This window comes from Portunus trituberculatus, chromosome 27 (genome assembly GCF_017591435.1).
Source record: "Portunus trituberculatus isolate SZX2019 chromosome 27, ASM1759143v1, whole genome shotgun sequence".
NCBI classification, from domain to species: Eukaryota; Metazoa; Arthropoda; class Malacostraca; order Decapoda; family Portunidae; genus Portunus; species Portunus trituberculatus.
The window spans coordinates 2,617,543-2,638,857 of record NC_059281.1 but is presented as its reverse complement, the minus strand read 5'-3'; the positions used below and the strand labels follow the sequence as shown (position 1 = coordinate 2,638,857).

Here is a 21,315-nt window from a genome sequence, read left to right as displayed (position 1 = left end):
TAGAGAAAATAATAGCACTCACAAAAATATAGAATCACAAAATATAATAAATCAGGTAAATAAGTTTAACCTAACTGCTCAATACTGAAATAAGTCACCCGTGGGGGTGTCAACACACCTGCAGCTCAACACCACATACACAACAAAAGAAATAACTCATTAGCACCAAGAAATATAATAAATAAGCTGCTTAAGGTGAAAAAGCATAATATGAGACCACAAAAATAAATAAATAAGTACCACACTTACTAGAAGTAATAAGTAAACAAATTCACCACACACTTGCCCTCCCCTCTGGCTGGTACACACAATAATGAATAAATCACCACAAATAATATGATTGTTAGCTAATACAACCACAATAAACACCCAAAATCTCTCTTGGCTTATCAACTCACAAAATGGACGACAGCGTCTCCTGCGCTGGACAAAGAGAAATCACCAAATATACCAGATAACACCCAAAACACCCAAAATATTCACACGTCACAAAACACAGTGACTTAAATAAGTGCCAAGGAGAACCAGAATCCCTACGATCAGAGAAATAAGGAGTAAGATACTCAGCCAGAGATATGAGGGGAGCGGAGTGGCGGTCACAGGTCCAAGCCTTCAGGCACTCCAGTGTGGTCTGAGATTGTGGCGTCGGTTCACAGGCCTTTGTCCGAGGGGAAAACATTACGTCACATGATGTCATCTGAGCACCCATTGGCTAACACTCTAAACCTGCCAGAGGGCGTGATCAGAGTACCATCTCATTGGTCCCGGCACCATCGCCTTCCTCTCACAAAGACAATAGCAAACATGACGTCACGACACTCTCTAAAATATCCGACAGGCACCCGCTTACACTAGAAGCATAGAAGTACATTATTACAATAAATGTATACGAATCACGAAACACTAATGTAACATACAATAAAATAATAAATGGGTAAATATTACATACATAAGAAAGGCCGTCCTGAAAGCATTACAAATATATACACGACGAAGATATTACTGTCAGGGCGCCATCACAACTTAAGCTAAAACACAATACAATATATTATATATCTGACGGTCGTAACACGCCCACATCAAAAGACAGGTCTGGCTCAGGAACTGAGAGAGACCTGGTTGAACTCTCGATAGACCGTCAGCTAGAACATTATAAACGCCCTTATATATATATATATATATATATATATATATATATATATATATATATATATATATATATATATATATATATATATATATATATATATATATATATATATATATATATATATATATATATATATATATATATATATATATATATATATATATATATATATATATATATATATATATATATATATATATATATATATATATATATATATATATATATATATATATATATATATATATATATATATATATATATATATATATATATATATATATATATATATATATATATATATATATATATATATATATATATATATATATGCCTAATGTATATTCTCTTATCATTTTCCAACCACTTCATTGCAGAATAATGAATCTAAGCAGCCATGGTGAAGAAGAAGTCATGGCTGTAGCCACCGACTCTCCAGTGAAGATTATTCTCGTCTCAAGCTACTGTGCATTTTGGAGGGTCCTGGCGCAGTCGTTCTCTCACACGCTCTGAAATGCGGTACAAATAGAAACAGGTCTGTCACCATCGCTGAATACCTAACGAACTCATCACACACCTCGACGGCCAACTACCATAAGCTCGATGATGAGCAAAAGAGAGGAGAGTTTACCGGTCCTGAGAAAATTCAGATTTCTAATGACCCATCTTGCCAGAGCTTCGAAATATCACTGCTCCACAAGTGTATAAGACTGATCTGCGAAGATGTAGCAGATCTACAGGATTCACGCTGGCAAGATGATGTACAGATGGAAGGTTTGATCACTAAGATAGAGCAAGTGAAAACTTCCCATATGCATGAGAGTTTTCAGATCACAGATGAACAGCAGTTTTTGGCCAAAGTTGAAGACCTCAAGAGCCTCTTCATTAAAGCTCTTCAGGCTATCAATGACAAGTACAAAGTTAGTGAAGATGAGGCCAAAAACGTCAATGACAGGATAATAGGCCAGATACAAGATATATTACAGGCTGTTCCAGAAAAAGCTATCTTTAAGATGACTTTGAACCATTTCAAGCACCCTAGCAAAACACCCGCCTCGGACACAGTTCTACGCGCCATAAACAGGTACATACAAGTGTGTGTGTGTGTGTGTGTGTGTGTGTGTGTGTGTGTGTGTGTGTGTGTGTGTGTGTGTGTGTTATTATTATTATTATTATTATTATTATTATTATTATTATTATTATTATTATTATTATTATTATTATTATTATTATTATTATTATTATTATTTTATTATTACTCATTATCACTATTGATATAATGATCAATATCATTATTATTGTTTTCTTATATATATATATATATATATATATATATATATATATATATATATATATATATATATATATATATATATATATATATATATATATTATTGTTTCAGTACTCTTTTGTTACTATTTTGTCCTTATATATATATATATATATATATATATATATATATATATATATATATATATATATATATATATATATATATATATACAACTGCTCTCCAAAGAGTACAAAAGTGCCAAAACCGTCAGCCAGAATTAGGGGAGCAAATGCCTCGATACCTCCCTCTTAAAAAGACAAGTTGTAGGAATTCGGAAATACAGATGCAGGAGGGAGTTCCAGAGTTTACCAGTGAAAGGGATGAATGATTGAGCGTACTGGTTAACTCTTGCATTAGAGAGTTGGACAGAATAGGGATGAGAGGAAGAAGAAAGCCTTGTGCAGCGTGGCCGCAGGAGGAGGGAGGCATGCAGTTAGCAAGATCAGTAGAACAGTTACCATGAAAATAGCGATAAAATATAGAAAGGGATGCAACATTTCGGCGGTGAGAAAGAGACTGAAGACAGTTAGTCAGAGGAGGGAGTTGATGAGACGAAGAGCTTTCGATTCCACCCTATCAAGCAAAGCTGTGTGACTGGAACCCCCAAACATGCGAAGAGTACTCCATACAGGGACGGATAAGGCCCTTATACAGAGTAAGCAGTTGGAGGGCGAGAAAACTGGCGGAGACGCCTCAGAACACCTAATTTCATAGAAGCTGTTTTAGCAAGAGATGAGATGTGAAGTTTCCAGTTAAGATTATGAGCAAAGGACAGACCGAGGATATTCATTGTGGAAGAGGGAGACAGTTGAGTGTCATTGAAGAAGAGGGATAGTTGTCTGGAAGGTTGTGTCGAGTTGATAGATGGAGGAATTGAGTTTTGAGGCATTGAAAACTACTAGATTTTCTCTGCCCCAATCGGAAATTTTAGAAAGATCGGAAGTCAGGCGTTCCGTGGCGTCCCCGCGTGATCTGTTAATTTCCTGAAGGGTTGGACGTCTCTGAAAGAACGTGGAAAGATGTAGGGTGGTATCATCAGCGTAGGAGTGGATAGGGCAAGAAGTTTGGTTAAGAAGGTCATTAATGAATAATAGAAAGAGAGTGGGTGACAGGACAGAACCCTGAGGAACACCACTATTAATAGGTTTAGGAGAAGAACAGTAGCCGTCTACCACAGCAGCAATAGAGCGGTCGGAAAGGAAACATGAGATAAAGTTGCAGAGAGAAGGATAGAAGCCGTAAGAGGGCAGTTTTGAAATCAAAGCTTTATGCCAGACTCTATCAAAAGCTTTTGATATGTCTAACGCAACAGCAAAAGTTTCACCGAAATCTCTAAAAGAGGATGACCAAGACTCAGTAAGGAAAGCCAGAAGATCACCAGTAGAGCGACCTTGACGGAAGCCATACTGGCGATCAGACAGAAGATTGTGAAGTGACAGATGTTTGAGAATCTTCCTATTCAGGATAGATTCAAAAACTTTAGACAAGCAAGAGATTAAAGCTATAGGACGGTAGTTTGAGGGGTTAGAACGGTCACCCTTTTAGGAACAGGCTGAATGTAGGCGAACTTCCAGCAGGAAGGAAAGGTAGAAGTCGATAGACAAAGTTGGAAGAGTTTGGCCAGGCAAGGTGCAAGCACAGAAGCACAGTTTTTGAGAACAATAGGAGGGACCCCATCAGGTCCATAAGCCTTCCGAGGGTTTAGGCCAGCAAGGGCATGGAAAACATCATTACGAAGAATTTTGATTGTAGACATGAAATAGTCAGAGGGAGGAGGAGAGGGAGGACAAGCCCAGAATCGTCCAAGGTGGAGTTGTGAGCAAAGGTTTGAGAAAAGAGTTCAGCTTTAGAGACAGAAGAGATGGCAGTGGTGCCATCAGGATGAAATAAAGGAGGAAAGATGAAGAAGTGAAGTTATTTGAGATGTTTTTGGCTAGATGCCAGAAGTCACGAGGAGAGTTTGAGTTTGAAAGATTTTGACATTTCTTATTTATGAAAGAGTGTTTGGCAAGTTGAAGAACAGACTTGGCATGATTCCGGGCAGAGCTATAAAGTGCATGAGATTCAGGAGATGGAAGGCTCAAGTACCTTTTGTGGGCAACCTCTCTATCATGTATAGCACGAGAACAGGCCGAGTTAAACCAAGGTTTAGAAGGTTTAGGTTGATAAAAATAATAAGGAATGTACGCCTTCATTCCAGATACTAACACCTCATATGTAGTACGTACAACATCTACCCCTTTCAACCAGCTACCTTCTAATTAGGACAGTCAGTTTGTGGAGGATGATTGATTTTGAAATTGCTTTGAATACATGATGGGTGAGGCAAAATAAGGACAGTGAGCAGGTCAGAAAAAGAAATAAGTAGGTCAAGCTCGCCTGTATATAAGAATGACCTTCACTTGGTACATGAATGCAAGAAACCAACGTGACGTACCACCAAATATATTACCATAAACATATAGTTATCTTACTCCGTTCACGAAAATGACAACGTAACACACCACCGAATATAATGACAATTATTGATATTTCCACACAAGCAACTTTAATCAACGAATCTCTTTCTCTTGGTACCCACACATAGAACTAAGTTAACTTCGTACACAAATACACACAAGTAAAATATGTTATGTAACTTATTCGTTAGAGCAACACACATGCACATGCGTACGTAGCTGTATACAAGATCTTTTACTCATAGAAGAAAATGCAAGTATATAACCACGTCATTATGAACCAAGTACATACACATCAATCATAATAAAATAATACCTAAACCTCCTATCATGATTCCTCCTCCATTCTAATTTACCTCAAAAAAGACTGCATTGCAACTTATAGCTCGACTTACTGGTTATAATATGAAGTACAAAACTTTCATGCCGCCCTCAGCTACGCAGCCGAGGGTGGCCCGCTTAGAGCCGCAGTTGTCCTCTCTGCTTCCTCTCTCGTCTCTCTCTGACCCAATTATCTACAATTTCTCTTCAGGGGCGTGTCTTGACCCACACAACACGCTCTTCAGATTAACCGTTCACCAATCAAGTACAAGCTCACGTGAACCCCACGTATGGTATCAACAACATTTAAGAACGACAACAACATCACTGAATGTTTACCTGACTTGGGCTATCTGCCCAGGTCTGGTCTCGATCATAAACCTGTTTCCTTTTGACCCTTGATCCACTTATATCCTTCTAATCCCTTTAATGGCTGGGTGTGACAAACACACTGCGAACTGGTGAACTGTGCATACATCCATGCTTTCTTTTTTTCTTGTTTCTTCATGTTCTAAATTATGATGTTGGCCTTTAATAATGTGGCCATCCGACAATGTTGATAATAAGGGTCTGCCACACCAATATTCTTTTACATTACCCAGTGATAGCATACAACACAGCTACACTGCTTAGAAACTTTAAGCAAATAAAAACTGAATGTAGTCAAATGAAGTACGGTAACTCAGTCACAAAGCCAGAGATAAAAAAAAAAAAAAAAAAAAATAGGGTAGCACTAACTTATCAGATCAGGAATATGTTCCACACTTTGGAAAAGGTAACACACACACCTCAATACAGGCCTGTCCAAACTTCTCAGTGCTAGGGCCACATTAAGAAAAAAAAATCATAACATTAATGGGCTGCATACTATATTAACCCACAATTATTAATGTTTGAAATGTAAAATAAAAGTTTTTTTTGAAAGTCTTTCTCCCAAACAAATGCACACCAGCAGGAAGAAAATGAAATGGTAATAATATCATTTTCCATTATTTATTAACTTTCTCTTTCAAATTTAGTAACATTTGCTGAACCACATGAATGAGTTAAGTAAGCTGTAGTCTCCCAAAACTTGCCTTAGTACAATACATATATACAAATAAAAACCACTGCTCTATAATCCTCCCATGCAGTGCCGTAGCTGTTGCTTATTTCAAAAGAACACACTATTGTACTTCTACAGGTTCAGGCACACTCTGAAGCAGGCAGGCCCCTGTTCACAGCAATATTATGCATTAATGCTGTAACAATAATTATGTCCTTATTTGTATATATTTTGTACGTAAGTGTCTCAATACTATAAAACTGCCATTTCCACACCACAAAGCATCTCTTGACTGAGTTGAGTGTGCCTATATGGGATGCACTATATCTAATTTCTTGTTCAGTTTGGGGGTCAAGTGTTGGTGTCAACAAGTTATAGGTGATTGTCATGAATCTCCCAATAAGTACCCTGTATAACCTTTACGTGGAGAAAAAAAAATAATATTATTTGTCTGGTTATTTCCAGTTCTACCTGGAAACACACCACATATGCTCCAGAAGTTTATATGACATTTCATAATGCAGCAGATCAACAACAATAACGACAAAAAATACTACTAACATTCACTTTCATCTATCAACGTTAGCTAGTTTTTTTTTTTTTTTTTTTTTTAAGGAAGCAAACAAGATATGTATTAATTAGTACAAAAGTTAATAATATACTGTAGGTGTATGTAATTTATATTTTTTGAATCTATTAGAAAATAATATATTCTAATGTGATCAAATAAACAAAAAATGACAAACACTTAGAACACAGTTTAACACTCCCATTAATACACTTCCTAGAACTATATAGCCTACTCTTCCACTACATGTTATTTCTATACCTATATTTATTTACTGTATATTTATTCATTGGGTGGCATGACAGCAGTTGTTTGGCCTACCCATTTTTTTTTTTTTTTTTTTTTTTAAGGTTTGCCAACCCGAGGAATGGCATGGGCCTTTATCGTCATGATGGCGGCCCATAGGTTTTTTTTTTTTTTCAGCTGAGTATTAAAAGGTATGATTGCTTATTCCCTTACAGAAGAGGCGGGGATTTTTTTACAAGCTCTATGAGTTGTTCTTGTGAGGTGTGTTTAATTATCAGTGGTGCTGCAGCTCCTCTTCTGAGAAAGGGGCCCTGTGCTTGTGCAGTCTTCAATATAGTGTAGGAGTGGCGTGTTTGTTGATTGTTGGCAGTACGTGCAATGTAGTGGCAGTGTGTTGTTTAACTCAGCTAGACAGTGATAGCCTAGACGGAGGCTGTGTAGGCGTGTTGTTATGTGTCTTTGAGTTGTATGTGTGATTGTATCTTGTGCATCATCTGTGGTTGTACATTACCAGCTTGCGCTCGGTGAGCCTTCAGCTGCAAGGTGCCGCACTTCTGATCTAAGAGTGAGCTTTAGAGCTGTTGTTACGGTGCTCTTAAACTGAGCTCTGGGTTGTGGCACCGGAGCATTCACGGTTGGAAGATTTAAGGCGTTTCTGGCAGTCTCGTCAGCTTGTTCATTTCCTGGTATTCCTGAGTGGCTGGAAATCAAGTTCAAGTTGATTTTTCTTCTTTGTGCATGGATTTCTGTGGCAGCAGCACGTATTGAGGTGACAAGGTGAATATTGTCTGCATTGTGTTCTTGTTTCAGGCATTGGGTAGCTCCGAGCGAGTCTGTGTGAATAGTGACATGTCTGTGGCGTGTTTTAGCGTGTTCTAATGCCTTGTATATGGCGACTAGCTCGGTCTGTAGTGTTGATGATTTGTCAGGAAGTCGGAAGTGCTCCGTCTCTTCTTTGTGTGTGAAGGCTGCTGCCGCTCTGTGAGTGTTGGGGTCCACTGATCCATCAGTGTAGTAGATGTCAGCCCCTTCGGTGATTCCAGCTGCTAAAGCATGTTGTGTTTGGCGGGAAAGGTCTGTTGCAACAAGGTTCGTCTTTTTGTCACTCAGTGGTGTGAAGAAGTGGAGTCTGGGTTCCTCCCATGGTGGTTCGCGTGAGTATTCGGGATGCGGGTTGTCATACATGATCTTGGTGAAAGAATCAATAACGTGGAGAGACTTGATGCTCCGTGCTACACTACTATCCCACGTCTTTTTCCTGAACAGCGTCTCATTGTGAGCAAGACTCTGCTCTACACTCCTGATGATGGCGTGGATCTGTAGCTTTCTTCCCGATAAGACAGCTGTTCATGGCGTGAATGCGGTGTGTTAGTTGTGGGACCTTGGCCTCTGCTATTATGTTGCTAAGTTTGGCCCACCGTGGCGCCCCTAACATGATGCGAATTGCTTCGTTTTGCAGCTTTTGTAGCTGCTATAGTTGGGACGGCCGAGCGGCGGCTAGAAGAGGAGCTGCGTAGTCGAAGATGTTTCTGACTGCCTGTAAGTAGTATGTCTTGAGTACTTGGAAGCCGGCGACTCCCTCTGTCGCCTGTTATGGAGCGCATGACTCGGAGTTGAGGGCGGACTCTGTCTGTAGGGTAGCGTATGTGCTGTTGGAGAGTTAACTTCTCGTCTAGCCAGATTCCGAGGTACTGGTGGCAATAGGTCCATTCGATGTTGTTGTTGTGTGCTTTGAGGGGTTCAGGTGGTCTTTTTCCATTGAAGTAAAGTCCTCTTGTTTTGTTGACATTTATCTTGAGCCCCAAGGTTATGGCGTTCATGGCGTGCTGAGCCTTCCGTAGGTGATGCGGCCCCGTGGACACAAGGGCCACATCGTCGGCATAACAAAAGACTTTGGTGCTGGTTGGCAGGGCTATTGAGGTTAGCTCCTCCATGAGCGTGTTGAAAAGGTGGGGGCTTAGTATGCTTCCTTGTGGCGTGCCATTTTGAAGGGTTATATACTGTGTCAAGTGACCCTGCGTCCAGCGTAGGAGTTTATCTCCTACCCCTTTGCGTGCAAGTGCAGTCAGAATGGCTCTCGAGTTTGCCAACTCAAAAGCTTTTTCCATGTTTAGGAAGATGACCACCGCTTTCTTCCCCGTTATTGTCGTGAGCATATCAAGGAGGCAATTCCTGGTGCCTTTGCCACGAGTGTAGGAGGAGTGCCCGAGGTCGAGGAAGCCGGGCAGGGGGCCTCGAACTGTGATCAGCACTTATCGTGTTGGCTCGTGTTAGTCTCTCTGCGTAAATTGCTTGGGAGTGTCTTTGTAGCAGTGAGAGTGGCATGAGCAGTGGATATTTCATTAGTATTCCCTTGGATATGTTGTTTGTGGTGGACTGGAGGTGAACTGGTTTCCCGTGGAGTTCTTTTAGATTGATTATGTTGTCGTGGATTCTCATCGTCGGGGGTAGGAGCACTTGCCCTGAGTGTAGGAACTTCATCGGAAGTTTTTCCTTCATGTTCAAGACTGCCTCTAGAACTTCTGTTACATCCACTGGTGACTGGAATCCGTCTGTGGCTGGAATGATGATTTCTCAAAATTGCATTTTTCACATTAGTATATCAGTTTGTGATTGCTAGGCATAGTAGGATGTATAGAGGCAGGACGTTGCTTATGTAGTATATCCAGTTTATACACTCCACACACTGTTTTGTGTATTTGAGGTCAGCGCCTTGACCACAAGTGCCACAGCAGCCTTGATCCCTGTTGCTGCTATTTTCCTGGTGATTCGCAATGTGATTTTTTTTTTTTTTCCTATCACTTTTACATTCACACTCACTTTTCACTTCAAAATTTCTCTGTTTCCTATTTCACTTTTTCCAAGTGTTCACAAGGATGAGAGTATCTTTGACAATGTGCTGAGGTATCATCCATGTTAGGCCCTAGTACAGACTTAGCAATTTGAGGGGCGAAAAAAAAAAAGGTGGAGACTCCTTAAAACGCATACCTTCATAGAAGCTGTTTTAGCAAGCGATGAGATGTGAAGTTTCCAATTTAGATTATGAGTGCAGGACCGCCAGGCGTTCTGTGGCGTCCCTGCATGATCTGTTAATTTTCTGAAGGACTGGTCATCTCTGAAAAGACGTGGAAAGGTGTAGGGTGGTATTATCAGCGTAAGAGTGGATAGAGCAAGAAGTTTTGGTTAAGAAGATCATTAATGAATAACATAGAGAGTGGGTTACAGAACAGAACCGTGAGGGACACCACTGTTAATGGATTTAGGAGAAGAATTGTGGCCGTCTAGCACAACAGCAGTTAATAGAATGGTCGGAAAAAAAAATTGAGATAAAATTACAAAGAGAAGGACACAAACTATATTAAAGCAGCTTTGAAATCAAAACTGTTTGCCAGACTCCATAAAAAAAATTGTATTCCTAACCCAACAACAAAAGTTTCATCGAAATTTAAAAAAAAAGGATGACCAAGACTCGGTAAGGAAAGCCAGATCACCAATAGAGCGGCCAGATAGAGCAATCAGATAGAAAATTTTGAAGTGACATGTTTAAGAGATTAGAACAGTCACCCATTTTAGGAACAGGCTGAATATAAGCAAACTTCCAGCAAGAAGGAAATGTAGAAGTCGATGCACATTGTTAAAAGAGTCCGATCAGGTAAGGAAACAAGTTTTTGAGAATAATAGGAAGGACCCTAGCAGGTTCATAAGCCTTCATGAGGTTTAGGACAGAGAGGCCATGGAAAACTTCATTACAAAGAATTTTAATTGAAGGCATGAAATATTCAGAGGGAGGCGAGGAGGGAGGGACAAGCCCAGAATCATCCAAATTAGTATTGTTAGCAAAGGTTTGAGAAAAAGTTCAGCCTTAGAGACAAACGTGATAGCATTGGTGCTATCATGATGAAATAAAAAAAAAATAGATAGATGAAGAAGTAAATTTCTTGGATATGTTTTTAGCAAGATGGCATAAGTCTGAAGCGGACTTTGCATTTGAAAGTATTTAATATTTTCTGTTTATGAAGAAGTATTTGACAAGTAGAAAAAAAAACTGCATAATTCTGAGTAGGCATAAAAGTGTAAAGAATGGAAATTATTATGTTAGGCTCCACAACAGCGTATGTCACCTTTGGGTTAACGGGAGAACTCTACATCTCCCACTGGGCAACTAGGTTCAGCAACGATTTGAACCTGATCCGCCTTAACTAACTATGCCACCCAGCCTCCCACAAAAAGTGTAAAGTGCATCATGAGATTCAGATGGTAGAAGGGTCAAGTACCTTTTGTTTGCAACCTTTCTATCATGAATAGCACGATAACAGACTGTCTTAAACCAGGCTTTAGAGGGTTTAGGTTGTGAAAGAGTAATGTACGCTTTCATACCAGACATTATCACCACTGTTAAGCACTTAGCATACAAAGGATAATCATTCCTGGAAAAATTGACATAGTACCTCTTCAGGTACCCCCAATTGGCAAAAATAAAACGCCTTCGGCACCTCCGCATTTAGGGTTCCCTGAGAAAGATGAATTGAAGAAATAGGACAAGATACAAATATGATATTATAATCGAGGAAATTTAACGGAGAAAATATATTAATATCATAAACATAAGGATTAAAGGTAAAGAAAAGTCAAGAATGTTGAGCGTATCTATCTATCTGTCTTAGATCTAATTTTCAATCTGTGGAACACCAACTCTCCCCTACTAAACCTCATCTTATTTTCCTCATCGAAACACAGCTGTCTGAAGCTACTGGCAGTAGCCCCTTCTCTATTCCCTCTTACTTTCTTTATTCTCATTTTCGTTCCAAACCTGAATATTGCGTCAATGTCCGCAACGGTTCAACTTGCTCTAGTGCCTACGCCCCCAAATCTCTCCACCATCTCCCTTCGACTCAATAGTCACTCCAACTAAATTTGTCTGTGTTATTTATCTCTCCACTAACTCCTCTAACAAGAGTAAATTCTTTGAGTATTTAACTTCCAAAGTAGAGCACATTCTGTCCCTCTACCCTTTCGTGGATTTCTCCATTCTTGGGGACTTCACTGTTCACCACCAACTTTGGCTTTACTCTCCCTTCACTGACCATCCTGGTGGACTAACCTTCAACTTTGCTATCCTCCATGACCTAGAGGAACTGGTGCAACACCCTACTCGTATTCCTTGGAGACACGCCCAAAATTCTTCATGCCTTTAATCATTCTGCTTATGCTGCCATCCTATCATCTATGTTAGGCTCTTCTGATCACAATCTCATTTCTGTATCTTGTTCTCTTATGGATCTCACTCAGCGGAGGTGGCTGTGGCATTTTGCCTCCGACAGTTGAGGTGACCTGAGGAGGTATTATACTGATTTTCCTTTGAATGATTACTGTTTTCATGTCAAAGGCGGTGTCACACTAGCACTTTTTCCGTCGATTTAAAAAAAAAAAATTGACAATATTTTGGCTGTTGCCTGTCACACACAAACGATGTTTCATCGTCACTTTCCGCCAACATAGACCGACAAATTAATGCAAACAAACATGGAGGCCATGCTGCGGCAAAGATACGCAGCTCTGAACGTAATACTGTGTATTACGAAACTTAGACGAGCTGAACAAGCCAAAAAGCGTGCATGGATGCGTTCTTGGTTTGTGGTAGAACCAATGCACGTAGAAGCAGGTTGAGGAGACGCGGCAAGTCTTGTTGTCTTGGTCTTGGTTTGTAAATAAAGGCGAAAAATTTGCAGACGGAAACGATCCCTATCGTCTGACAAATTCATGCGATAAGTTCATGCGGAACGTTGAAAAATAGACGGAAATCGCATTAATCGACGGAAAAAGTGCTAGTGTGACACCGCCTTTAGATGCGCCTAACACCATCACCAAAAAACGGAAACACCAACACCACCAATACCCTTACCAACAGCAACACCAACAACAATAATGATAATAATAATAATAATAATAATAATAATAATAATAATAATAATAATAATAATAATAGCTGTAGTAGTAATAGTAGTAGTAATAACGATAGATAATAAAGAACATAGCAGCAACACCAAGGTGAGCAATACTGATGATAACATTTAAAAGAATTAACAATACGAAACCTTTTATCATTATCATTCGTGTTAATATCAATTCTACTTACCCAACTCTTAATAACATTTCCATCATTAACGTTGCCTTTATAATAATAATAATAATAATAATAATAATAATAATAATAATAATAATAATAATAATAATAATAATAATAATAATAATAATAATAATAATAATAATAATAATAATAATAATAATAATAATAATAATAATAATAATAATAATAATAATAATAATAATAATACTTTTAGTCAATTTGTAATGATACATACAAATTGAAACTGTGGATCCAGATCATTCAAAGTTACTGTTACAACACACATACAGTACAACACACAATAAATTATCTGTGACGAGGTAAGGTCCAAGACTAAAACTATATCCACTATACTATTTTAAAAACACCATGTTATAAATTTATCATGCATCAAAATCGAAATCACAATGGAAGCAATAACTTTACCTTTTTTGCATGGACAGAATTATATAATTTAATGCTAACTGGTACGAATGAATTTTTATATCTATATGCTTTCTGTGATAGCAAACTCAATCTTTTTCCAGATCTTAAGAACACATAGTTATCATAAAGATGATGGATATTGTCGTTCATTATTTTCGTAGTTGTACACAATGCATTTCTAGAATATATGTCATCTAGTGTTGTTACTTTTACACCCAATTTATCAGCAATTCTCACAACCTTTTGTGTTTCTTCTTGTTTTTTTTTTTTTTTACAGTTAAGCTCCATACAGCGTTGACAAACCAAAACATAGAGTTGACTCAATAACAGAATTATAGAACATAGCATGCATAGTATTTTCAACTTTTAGATTTCTTAAAATTCTCAGAAAGTGAATTCTCTGCATACAATTGCCATCCACCAAATAACAGAATTATAGAACATAGCATGCATAGTATTTTCAACTTTTCTTAAAATTCTCAGAAAGTGAATTCTCTGCATACAATTGCCATCCACCATTTTTGCGTTTACATCACCAGTTATTTTATCATCAATTTGCACCCCTAAGTATTTATAATCATGTACAATTTCTACCTGTTCCTCTTTAATTACAAGATTTTGAGTACACTTCTCCCTCTTACGAAAATCGATTAACATTTCCTTTGTCTTTTTTTACATTTAAATTCAAATAATTATCACCACACCATTTAACGAAATTATTTGCTTGAGAACTAGGTATATATGGAATGTTTTGCTGCTACTTTATTCTTACCAATGTAACCAAATATAATTCTTAATTAAGTAAAGAAAAATGACGCTATAAAGCAGCCAAGACTGTCGGAGCGTTTTTCCCATTGGAATTGTACTGGATGAGGAGATCCTCTTCCTGCAGGTTCGGCGTGCGTTCTGCCGGCGTGCGGTACGATATCTTGGGAACTTTCCCATTTCGTCATGGTGGGACACTTCTTCATGCCACAGCGGCCATCAAGTAAGGGTTGGTGGTCTGCTTTGAGCCTGGACAGGTGTGGGGAAGGGTGAGGTGGGTCATATCCTCGGGGGCCCCTCATATCGGCGGGGTTGTCAGGTGTGGATGGCCGTTGGTGACTGTTGTACACACGCCAGCCGTCACTATCCTGGCCGTTGTTAGGAGGGGGTGGTGGGTGGGTCTCCTGTTGCTGGTGTCTACCACTTGATGAGTAGAGGTAAGGTCTGTGTTTGATATTGTTCCAGTCCACACATTCGATTAATTTTTCACAATGCTTACCAATCGCACTGAGAAGCCTGACAGCCCCGAGTCTGTTTAGCACTGACCCTTGATGTTTGCTGTATGCGTAGAAGCAAGCCTCATCTATTTCCTTGGTTCCCAACCTAAACACGGGGTCAGGGTTGATCACTGAGATGCCATTGGTTTCACTCCACTTTTTTTATTTCTTCATTTAAATCACTAATTTGGCTTTGCAAAATTTCACTCTGTAGCGTTGGGACTAGCTGGCATACATATATATCCATGTCTTCGATTTTACACTTTAGGTCACATATTAAGGCAGCAAGGTTGTTAATCGTGTCAGGCGTGTTGTCGAGCACATTGGAAAGACCGCCATATATGACACATGTAGCAGGAGTCCAGTTCAGTTGTTCTTTTACCCAAGATCTGATCAAGTCCAGGTTGGCTTCATGAAAAGTTCTGATCTTGCAGGTCTTAGACAGATCTGATGCTTTGATGTTTTTTAGGTTAATGTCACCAATGATGAGAGTGCTAGCAGGGTGTGTTCGGCGGATCCTGGCGGCGCTCAGGCAGGTTGTCCACGTGTTGTCCTGTTTCCATGGCAGCTTCCATGGCAGAGACGCGCTGCTCCAGGCTTGTGTAGTCGTGGTTTGGACTGTTGTTGGACTGTCTATTTTCATTTCCAACGAGCCTTTCCTCCAGGGCAGTCACACGGTCCATAAGGCCACCCATTCTTGCTGTAGAGATGGTAGGCGGTGTCCCGGTATTAGATGGTGTGGCGTCAGAAACAATTTGGCCAGTGGCAACACTCTAGTGTTGTCATGAATAGATTCAATTTTTGTCTTTCATTACTCGTGTTACGATGCCACTGCTAATAGTATCACTGATGCTAGTTTGTTCATCTGACACTGTGTTGTCCACTGTTTCTTCCTGCTGTTCATCATTGTCATTATCATTGTCCGTGCATGTGTTTTGATCATTGCTAGACTCTTCATGTGCCTCACTCATCTCGGTTGCCATCTCCACACGTGTAGCCCTCATGATCATATCAACTAGAGTATCTTTCGAGGACCATGTGTTTGTTAAACCCAGAATTCTGCAATGTTTCTGCCGTTATGGTTTAGTGAAGTTCGTGTGCAGAAATTTTACAGTAGGGTTTTCAAGGGATGGCTTACCGTCGCGACACACTTAGGACGAGTGGTGGGAGGGTGATGGGCCCATCGAGGTAGTGGACGCCATGCTGAGAGATGTAATTTTCACTTTTAGTCGTATTTCGTTTGTCTATATCAGTTAACACATTGTCAGGGCTTAAGCGAACACGAGGGACGACATTTAGATAGGTTATCGTCTTATTATAGTATGTTTATTTCGAAAAAAAAAAAAAAAAAAAAGATAAGCACGGACCTCCATCAGAGCACGTCTGACCTCAGCGGGGTCAGACGAGAGAGAGAGAGAGAGAGAGAGAGAGAGAGAGAGAGAGAGAGAGAGAGAGAGAGAGAGAGAGAGAGAATATGTACATAAATTTCCATGAAATGTAATGCAGGACAGACCTTCCCAGAAGGAACACAACTATAATCCCTAACATTTAGACTGCAGGGGACTGTGACCTAGAATGAGAAATATGGACAATGTAAAATATGAGTTATACTGCAACTAATGCAATTAATTGAATTCGTGGTTAACAAAGAGTGAGTTTGATGTATGAGTACAGAGAGTCAACGAAAAAACAAGTATTTAAAAAAATGAATAGAAAGAATTCTGCATCATCCTCATCTCACCCTCGTCCTTTGGCAATCGTCCCTGTCCGTCCTCGTCCCCTTTCGCTTCTACGTCCGATGGCAACCTGTGAAAACTAAAAGGAAAATTTTAAATGTCACGTAATAATTGCAGTTTCGTTGTTTGCAGGTGAACCTATATACGACGTATGACTTCTGCATTGCTTCTCTCTTGATGTCGGGGCTATTCTTGAGGAAGAGATGGATTTCTTATTCTTGTAGTATATTTGTAATTTTACTTTTCTGCAAGGATCAGTTGGCTTAATTAACGTTTTTCTTGACGATTCTTGTCATTATTCGTTCTTCTTTTTTGTGCGCCGATGAAAAGAAGGCCCGGTAGAAGAGGACAATGTCGTTGTCTTCCGTGGTGGTGACGTTGGCGTTGTACCATTTATTCAAAATTTTCTTAGTTTGGCGGGCGATGTCGTTCTCCCTATGTCCGTTGTTGATTAGTATTTCTCTATTTCTTGATGAACTTGACTCCAGGTGCTGCAGTGTGTAAGAGCTCGTCTTATGTATGCACCGATGGTGGAGTCTTTGTATCGCTGCGGGCATTCACTTCTACCGGGGTTTGTGGCCTTATCGTAGAATTCTGTGTTGAAGGACTCGTCGATCTGCTTCACGAGACGGTGTAGAGAAAATGCCATAAAGAAAATCATCAACGCCGAATTGGCTATCACCTTTAATGAAATATATATATATATATATATATATATATATATATATATATATATATATATATATATATATATATATATATATATATATATATATATATATATATATATATATATATATATATATATATATATATATATATATATATATATATATATATATATATATATATATTATTATTTTTTTTTATTTACAGGAGTCATCTAGAGAAGTTTATCGGTAACCTGAGTATTGATTGTATATCACTGCTCCCCGATAGCTTGAAGGAGCTATGCCTGTCCATATCTTATGACCAGGATGCTACCGGACTTTTAGCTGCCCTCAACAGAGCCACCTCCTATCTGTCTAACCTGCGCTGGCTGCGTGAGTGAATATAAAAATATAAGAGCATAAGAAAGTAAGGGAAGTTGCAAGAAGGTATCAGTACTACATTTAACAGTCCTTTTATGTAACGTATCTACCTATTTCCACATATCATCCCAATATATAAATCTTTCTAATCTTCTTTCAAAGTTTTCTGATATTTTAGTAAAAATAACCTGATTATGTAAACTGTTCCCCTGATTAACTCATTAACTCATTGTTATAACCACTGCACTATATAATGATTTATGTCTTCGTAAGGAATATTCCTCATTCCTTGTATTCTTTAAATGCGGTCTCACCAGGGCCAAATATAGCTTTACTATTAGTACCTCGAAAGTTTTGCTTTTAACACTCCTAAAAATTAATAGTAGCATCATAATTTCGTTATATCTTGCATCCATGCATTTTTTTCTTAGACCGACGTCAGAGCGAAATACTCGTTTTATTTTATTATTTTTTTTTTTTTATCATCAACCTTTAACTTCGTGGTTTACTTACTTCCTGGGTTTCCTCTACCTACTCTAAGTACTTTGCATTTGTTAATATTAAACTGTCTGTCAATTCGTTTATCTTATTCAAATCTGCCTACAAGGCGATGGCAACAAAATTTGATCACATTGATTTTTGTGTCATTCACAAATTTGCTGTCATTTCTTACTAATTACACTCTGTAAGTCTTTAATATATATATATATATATATATATATATATATATATATATATATATATATATATATATATATATATATATATATATATATATATATATTTATTGCCAAGGGCAAGATAATTTTAGAATAAAAAGCCCACTAAAACTACAGGTTCCTTAAGAGAGCAAAAGCTTCATCCAAATGAAAGGGACAAATGTCTCGACACCTCTCTATTAAAAGAAGTTAAGTCGTACGAAGATGGAAATACAGAAGCAGCTAGGGAGTTGCAGAGTTTACCAGTGAAAAGTATAAATGATTGAGAGTACTTGTTAACTCTTGTATTAGATGGTTAGACAGAATAGGGATGAGAGGAACAAGAAAGCCTTGTACAGCGAGGTCGCAGGAGGTGGGGAGGCATGCATTTAGCAAGATCAATAGAGCAGTTAGCATGAGAATAACGATAATAGGTAAAAGAAAGAAATGCTGAGAAAGAGGCTGAAGACAGAGGAGGGGAGTTGATAAGACAAAAAACTTTTGATTCCACCCTATCTAATAAAGCTGTATGCGTGGAATTCCTCCATACATGTGAAAAGTACTCCGTACAAGGGCGGATAAGGCCCTTGTACAGAGTTAGCAGTTGGAGGGGCGAGAAAAAACTGGGAGAGACGCAGCAGAACTTCATAGAAGCTGTTTTAGCAAGAGATGAGATGTGAAATTTCCAGTTAAGATTATGAGTAAAGGAGGAGGATATTCGGTGTGGAAAAGGGAAGCAGTTGAGTGTCATTGAAGAAGAAGGAATCGTTGTCTGGAAGGTTGTGTCGAGTTGATAAATGGAAAAATTAAGTTTTTGAGGCATTGAAGAAGGAAGGAAAAGATCAAGAATGTTAGGCGAATATCTAAGACGGTAATGTAATGTTAAATGTGTTAATATTACTCGTCCTCTTGCCTATTAGGTTCATTCTATCTATGGAAGTAAGCTTCTCATATTTGAATTAATTTTAAAATCACTGTTTATGACACTGCTAACTTTTCATTACAGGTATACACATTCCTATGGTGATCGAAACAACAGCGGCAGTTTTTCACCACTACCAGACATCGCATGTGTATTCTTGGTCTTAACTGGCATAGAAAAAACCTGATGAAGGAAGCATGTCAAGTGGCGTCAGCTCTTCAACCTATGAAGAAAGGGTGCGTGTGTGAGTAACTATATATATATATATATATATATATATATATATATATATATATATATATATATATATATATATATATATATATATATATATATATTACGGTAAGGCCTATAGCGCCTATAGGCACACTTACAGTGTGTATGGGAAGCGCTGTTCATCTTCCGCCCATTAGTGGCGCAGGCAATTTTATTTATAGTGGTACCCATATTAGGGCCCATTTCACAACACAAGCTCATCTTGGGTGTAATCACCTAGAACCTGTGTATCATGATGACATGTAGGTCATTTTAAACCACTTGACAAATGGCAAAGTGTTTTAAGGTTGTTCGTGGTGGGATTCGAACCTAAGCGTGGACGTCTGCCCGATCCCACGCTCACCTCATTTTCTACTATTCCAACGCCTCATGTGTGTGTGTGTGTGTGTGTGTGTTTGTGTTTGTGTGTGTGTGTGTGTGTGTGTGTGTGTGTGTGTGTGTGTGTGTGTGTGTGTGTGTGTGTGTGTGTGTGAAATAAAATGTAGTAAAATTACTGGTTGCATAAACATGGAAAAATTAATTTACCTATAGCACACCCGAAATTATATGATTTAAAATGTGACATGTAACTTCATTAGAAATAAATAAATAAATAAATAAATAAAAGAAAAGAATAAACGTACACTAAAAGAAAATTAAAAGGGGCCGTGCCACATTTCCTACAGGACACATCTCCTACAAATTAAGCAATTTTTAGAGTAGTGACATATTTCTTACAGAGATACAGCATAGCTCTTACACGCAGTAGGTGTAGGAAATACGCTGGGTATCAAGTTGTTATGTAGGAAATGTGTCTCATACTTGTTTTTGTGTATTAGCTGCGGCAACATGGTGCATCCGGCATAACTCCTACAGTTATACTGCCATATCTCCTACAAGTAAAAAATCTGGAAAATATTGATGTATATAAAACTGTAAAAACTGTAATAAAAAAAAAAAACAACGCCTGTAATAGTAATAATAATAATGATAATGATAATAATGATAATAATATTAATGATAAAACTCAAATTGAGATTAAAATAAACTGATTTATCAATACATTAATTAAATAAATTAAGAAAATATGGTCTAGAATAAATGCTGAGGTTACATTAAGAAAAATAAATTTCTGAAAAAAATAAGTGGTTAAAAATGCGATGTAAATAAAAACGTTACACATTTAAACATGTTCTCGGTTTCATTTTCAGGTATTTTGCCATTTCCTTTCCTTGGAGCAGGATGGAAGCAGCCGGATGGCGGGATTTATTTAACCACCTGACTGCAGCAGAAATTAGTGTGGGATGGGGAGACATTTGGATACCAAGAGGAACAGACACGTTTGAGGAGAAAAGGGAACTGAGCAACCTTGCTAAAGCTCTGTGGCAGTGTAGGGTGTGGAGGTGAGTAAGTGTATATGTTTTGTGTGTGTGTGTGTGTGTGTGTGTGTGTGTGTGTGTGTGTGTGTGTGTGTGTGTGTGTGTGTGTGTGTGTGTGTGTGTGTCTAGTTATATAAGAGAAAACTAGCCAAGGACAACCGAAAGCTAAGAACAAAAATTTCGCTTTGTTGCCAATCTCAGTGCAGATCCGAGAGTTAGCCAAACGAAAGGGATAAATGTCCTGAAACCTCCCTCTTAAATGACTTCAAATCATAGGAAGATGAAAATAATGAAGCAGGTAGGGAGTTCAAGAATTAACCAGCGAAAAGGATAGCTGATTGCATTAAAGAGCTGGG

General features: G+C 38.4%; 1 protein-coding gene across 1 annotated transcript in view; it reads left to right on the top strand.

Annotated features, from left to right (window-relative positions):
* The first annotated feature begins 690 nt into the window (after positions 1–690).
* Positions 691–21,315, top strand: part of LOC123509922 — a 60,488-nt gene continuing 39,863 nt past the window's right edge. The window contains exons 1-5 of the mRNA XM_045264547.1: positions 691–809; positions 1,557–2,234; positions 17,551–17,717; positions 19,410–19,561; positions 20,792–20,983. Coding sequence (XP_045120482.1) covers positions 691–809; positions 1,557–2,234; positions 17,551–17,717; positions 19,410–19,492 — 1,047 coding nt within the window. The 3' untranslated portion in view covers positions 19,493–19,561; positions 20,792–20,983. The remainder of the gene's footprint in view (positions 810–1,556; positions 2,235–17,550; positions 17,718–19,409; positions 19,562–20,791; positions 20,984–21,315) is intronic.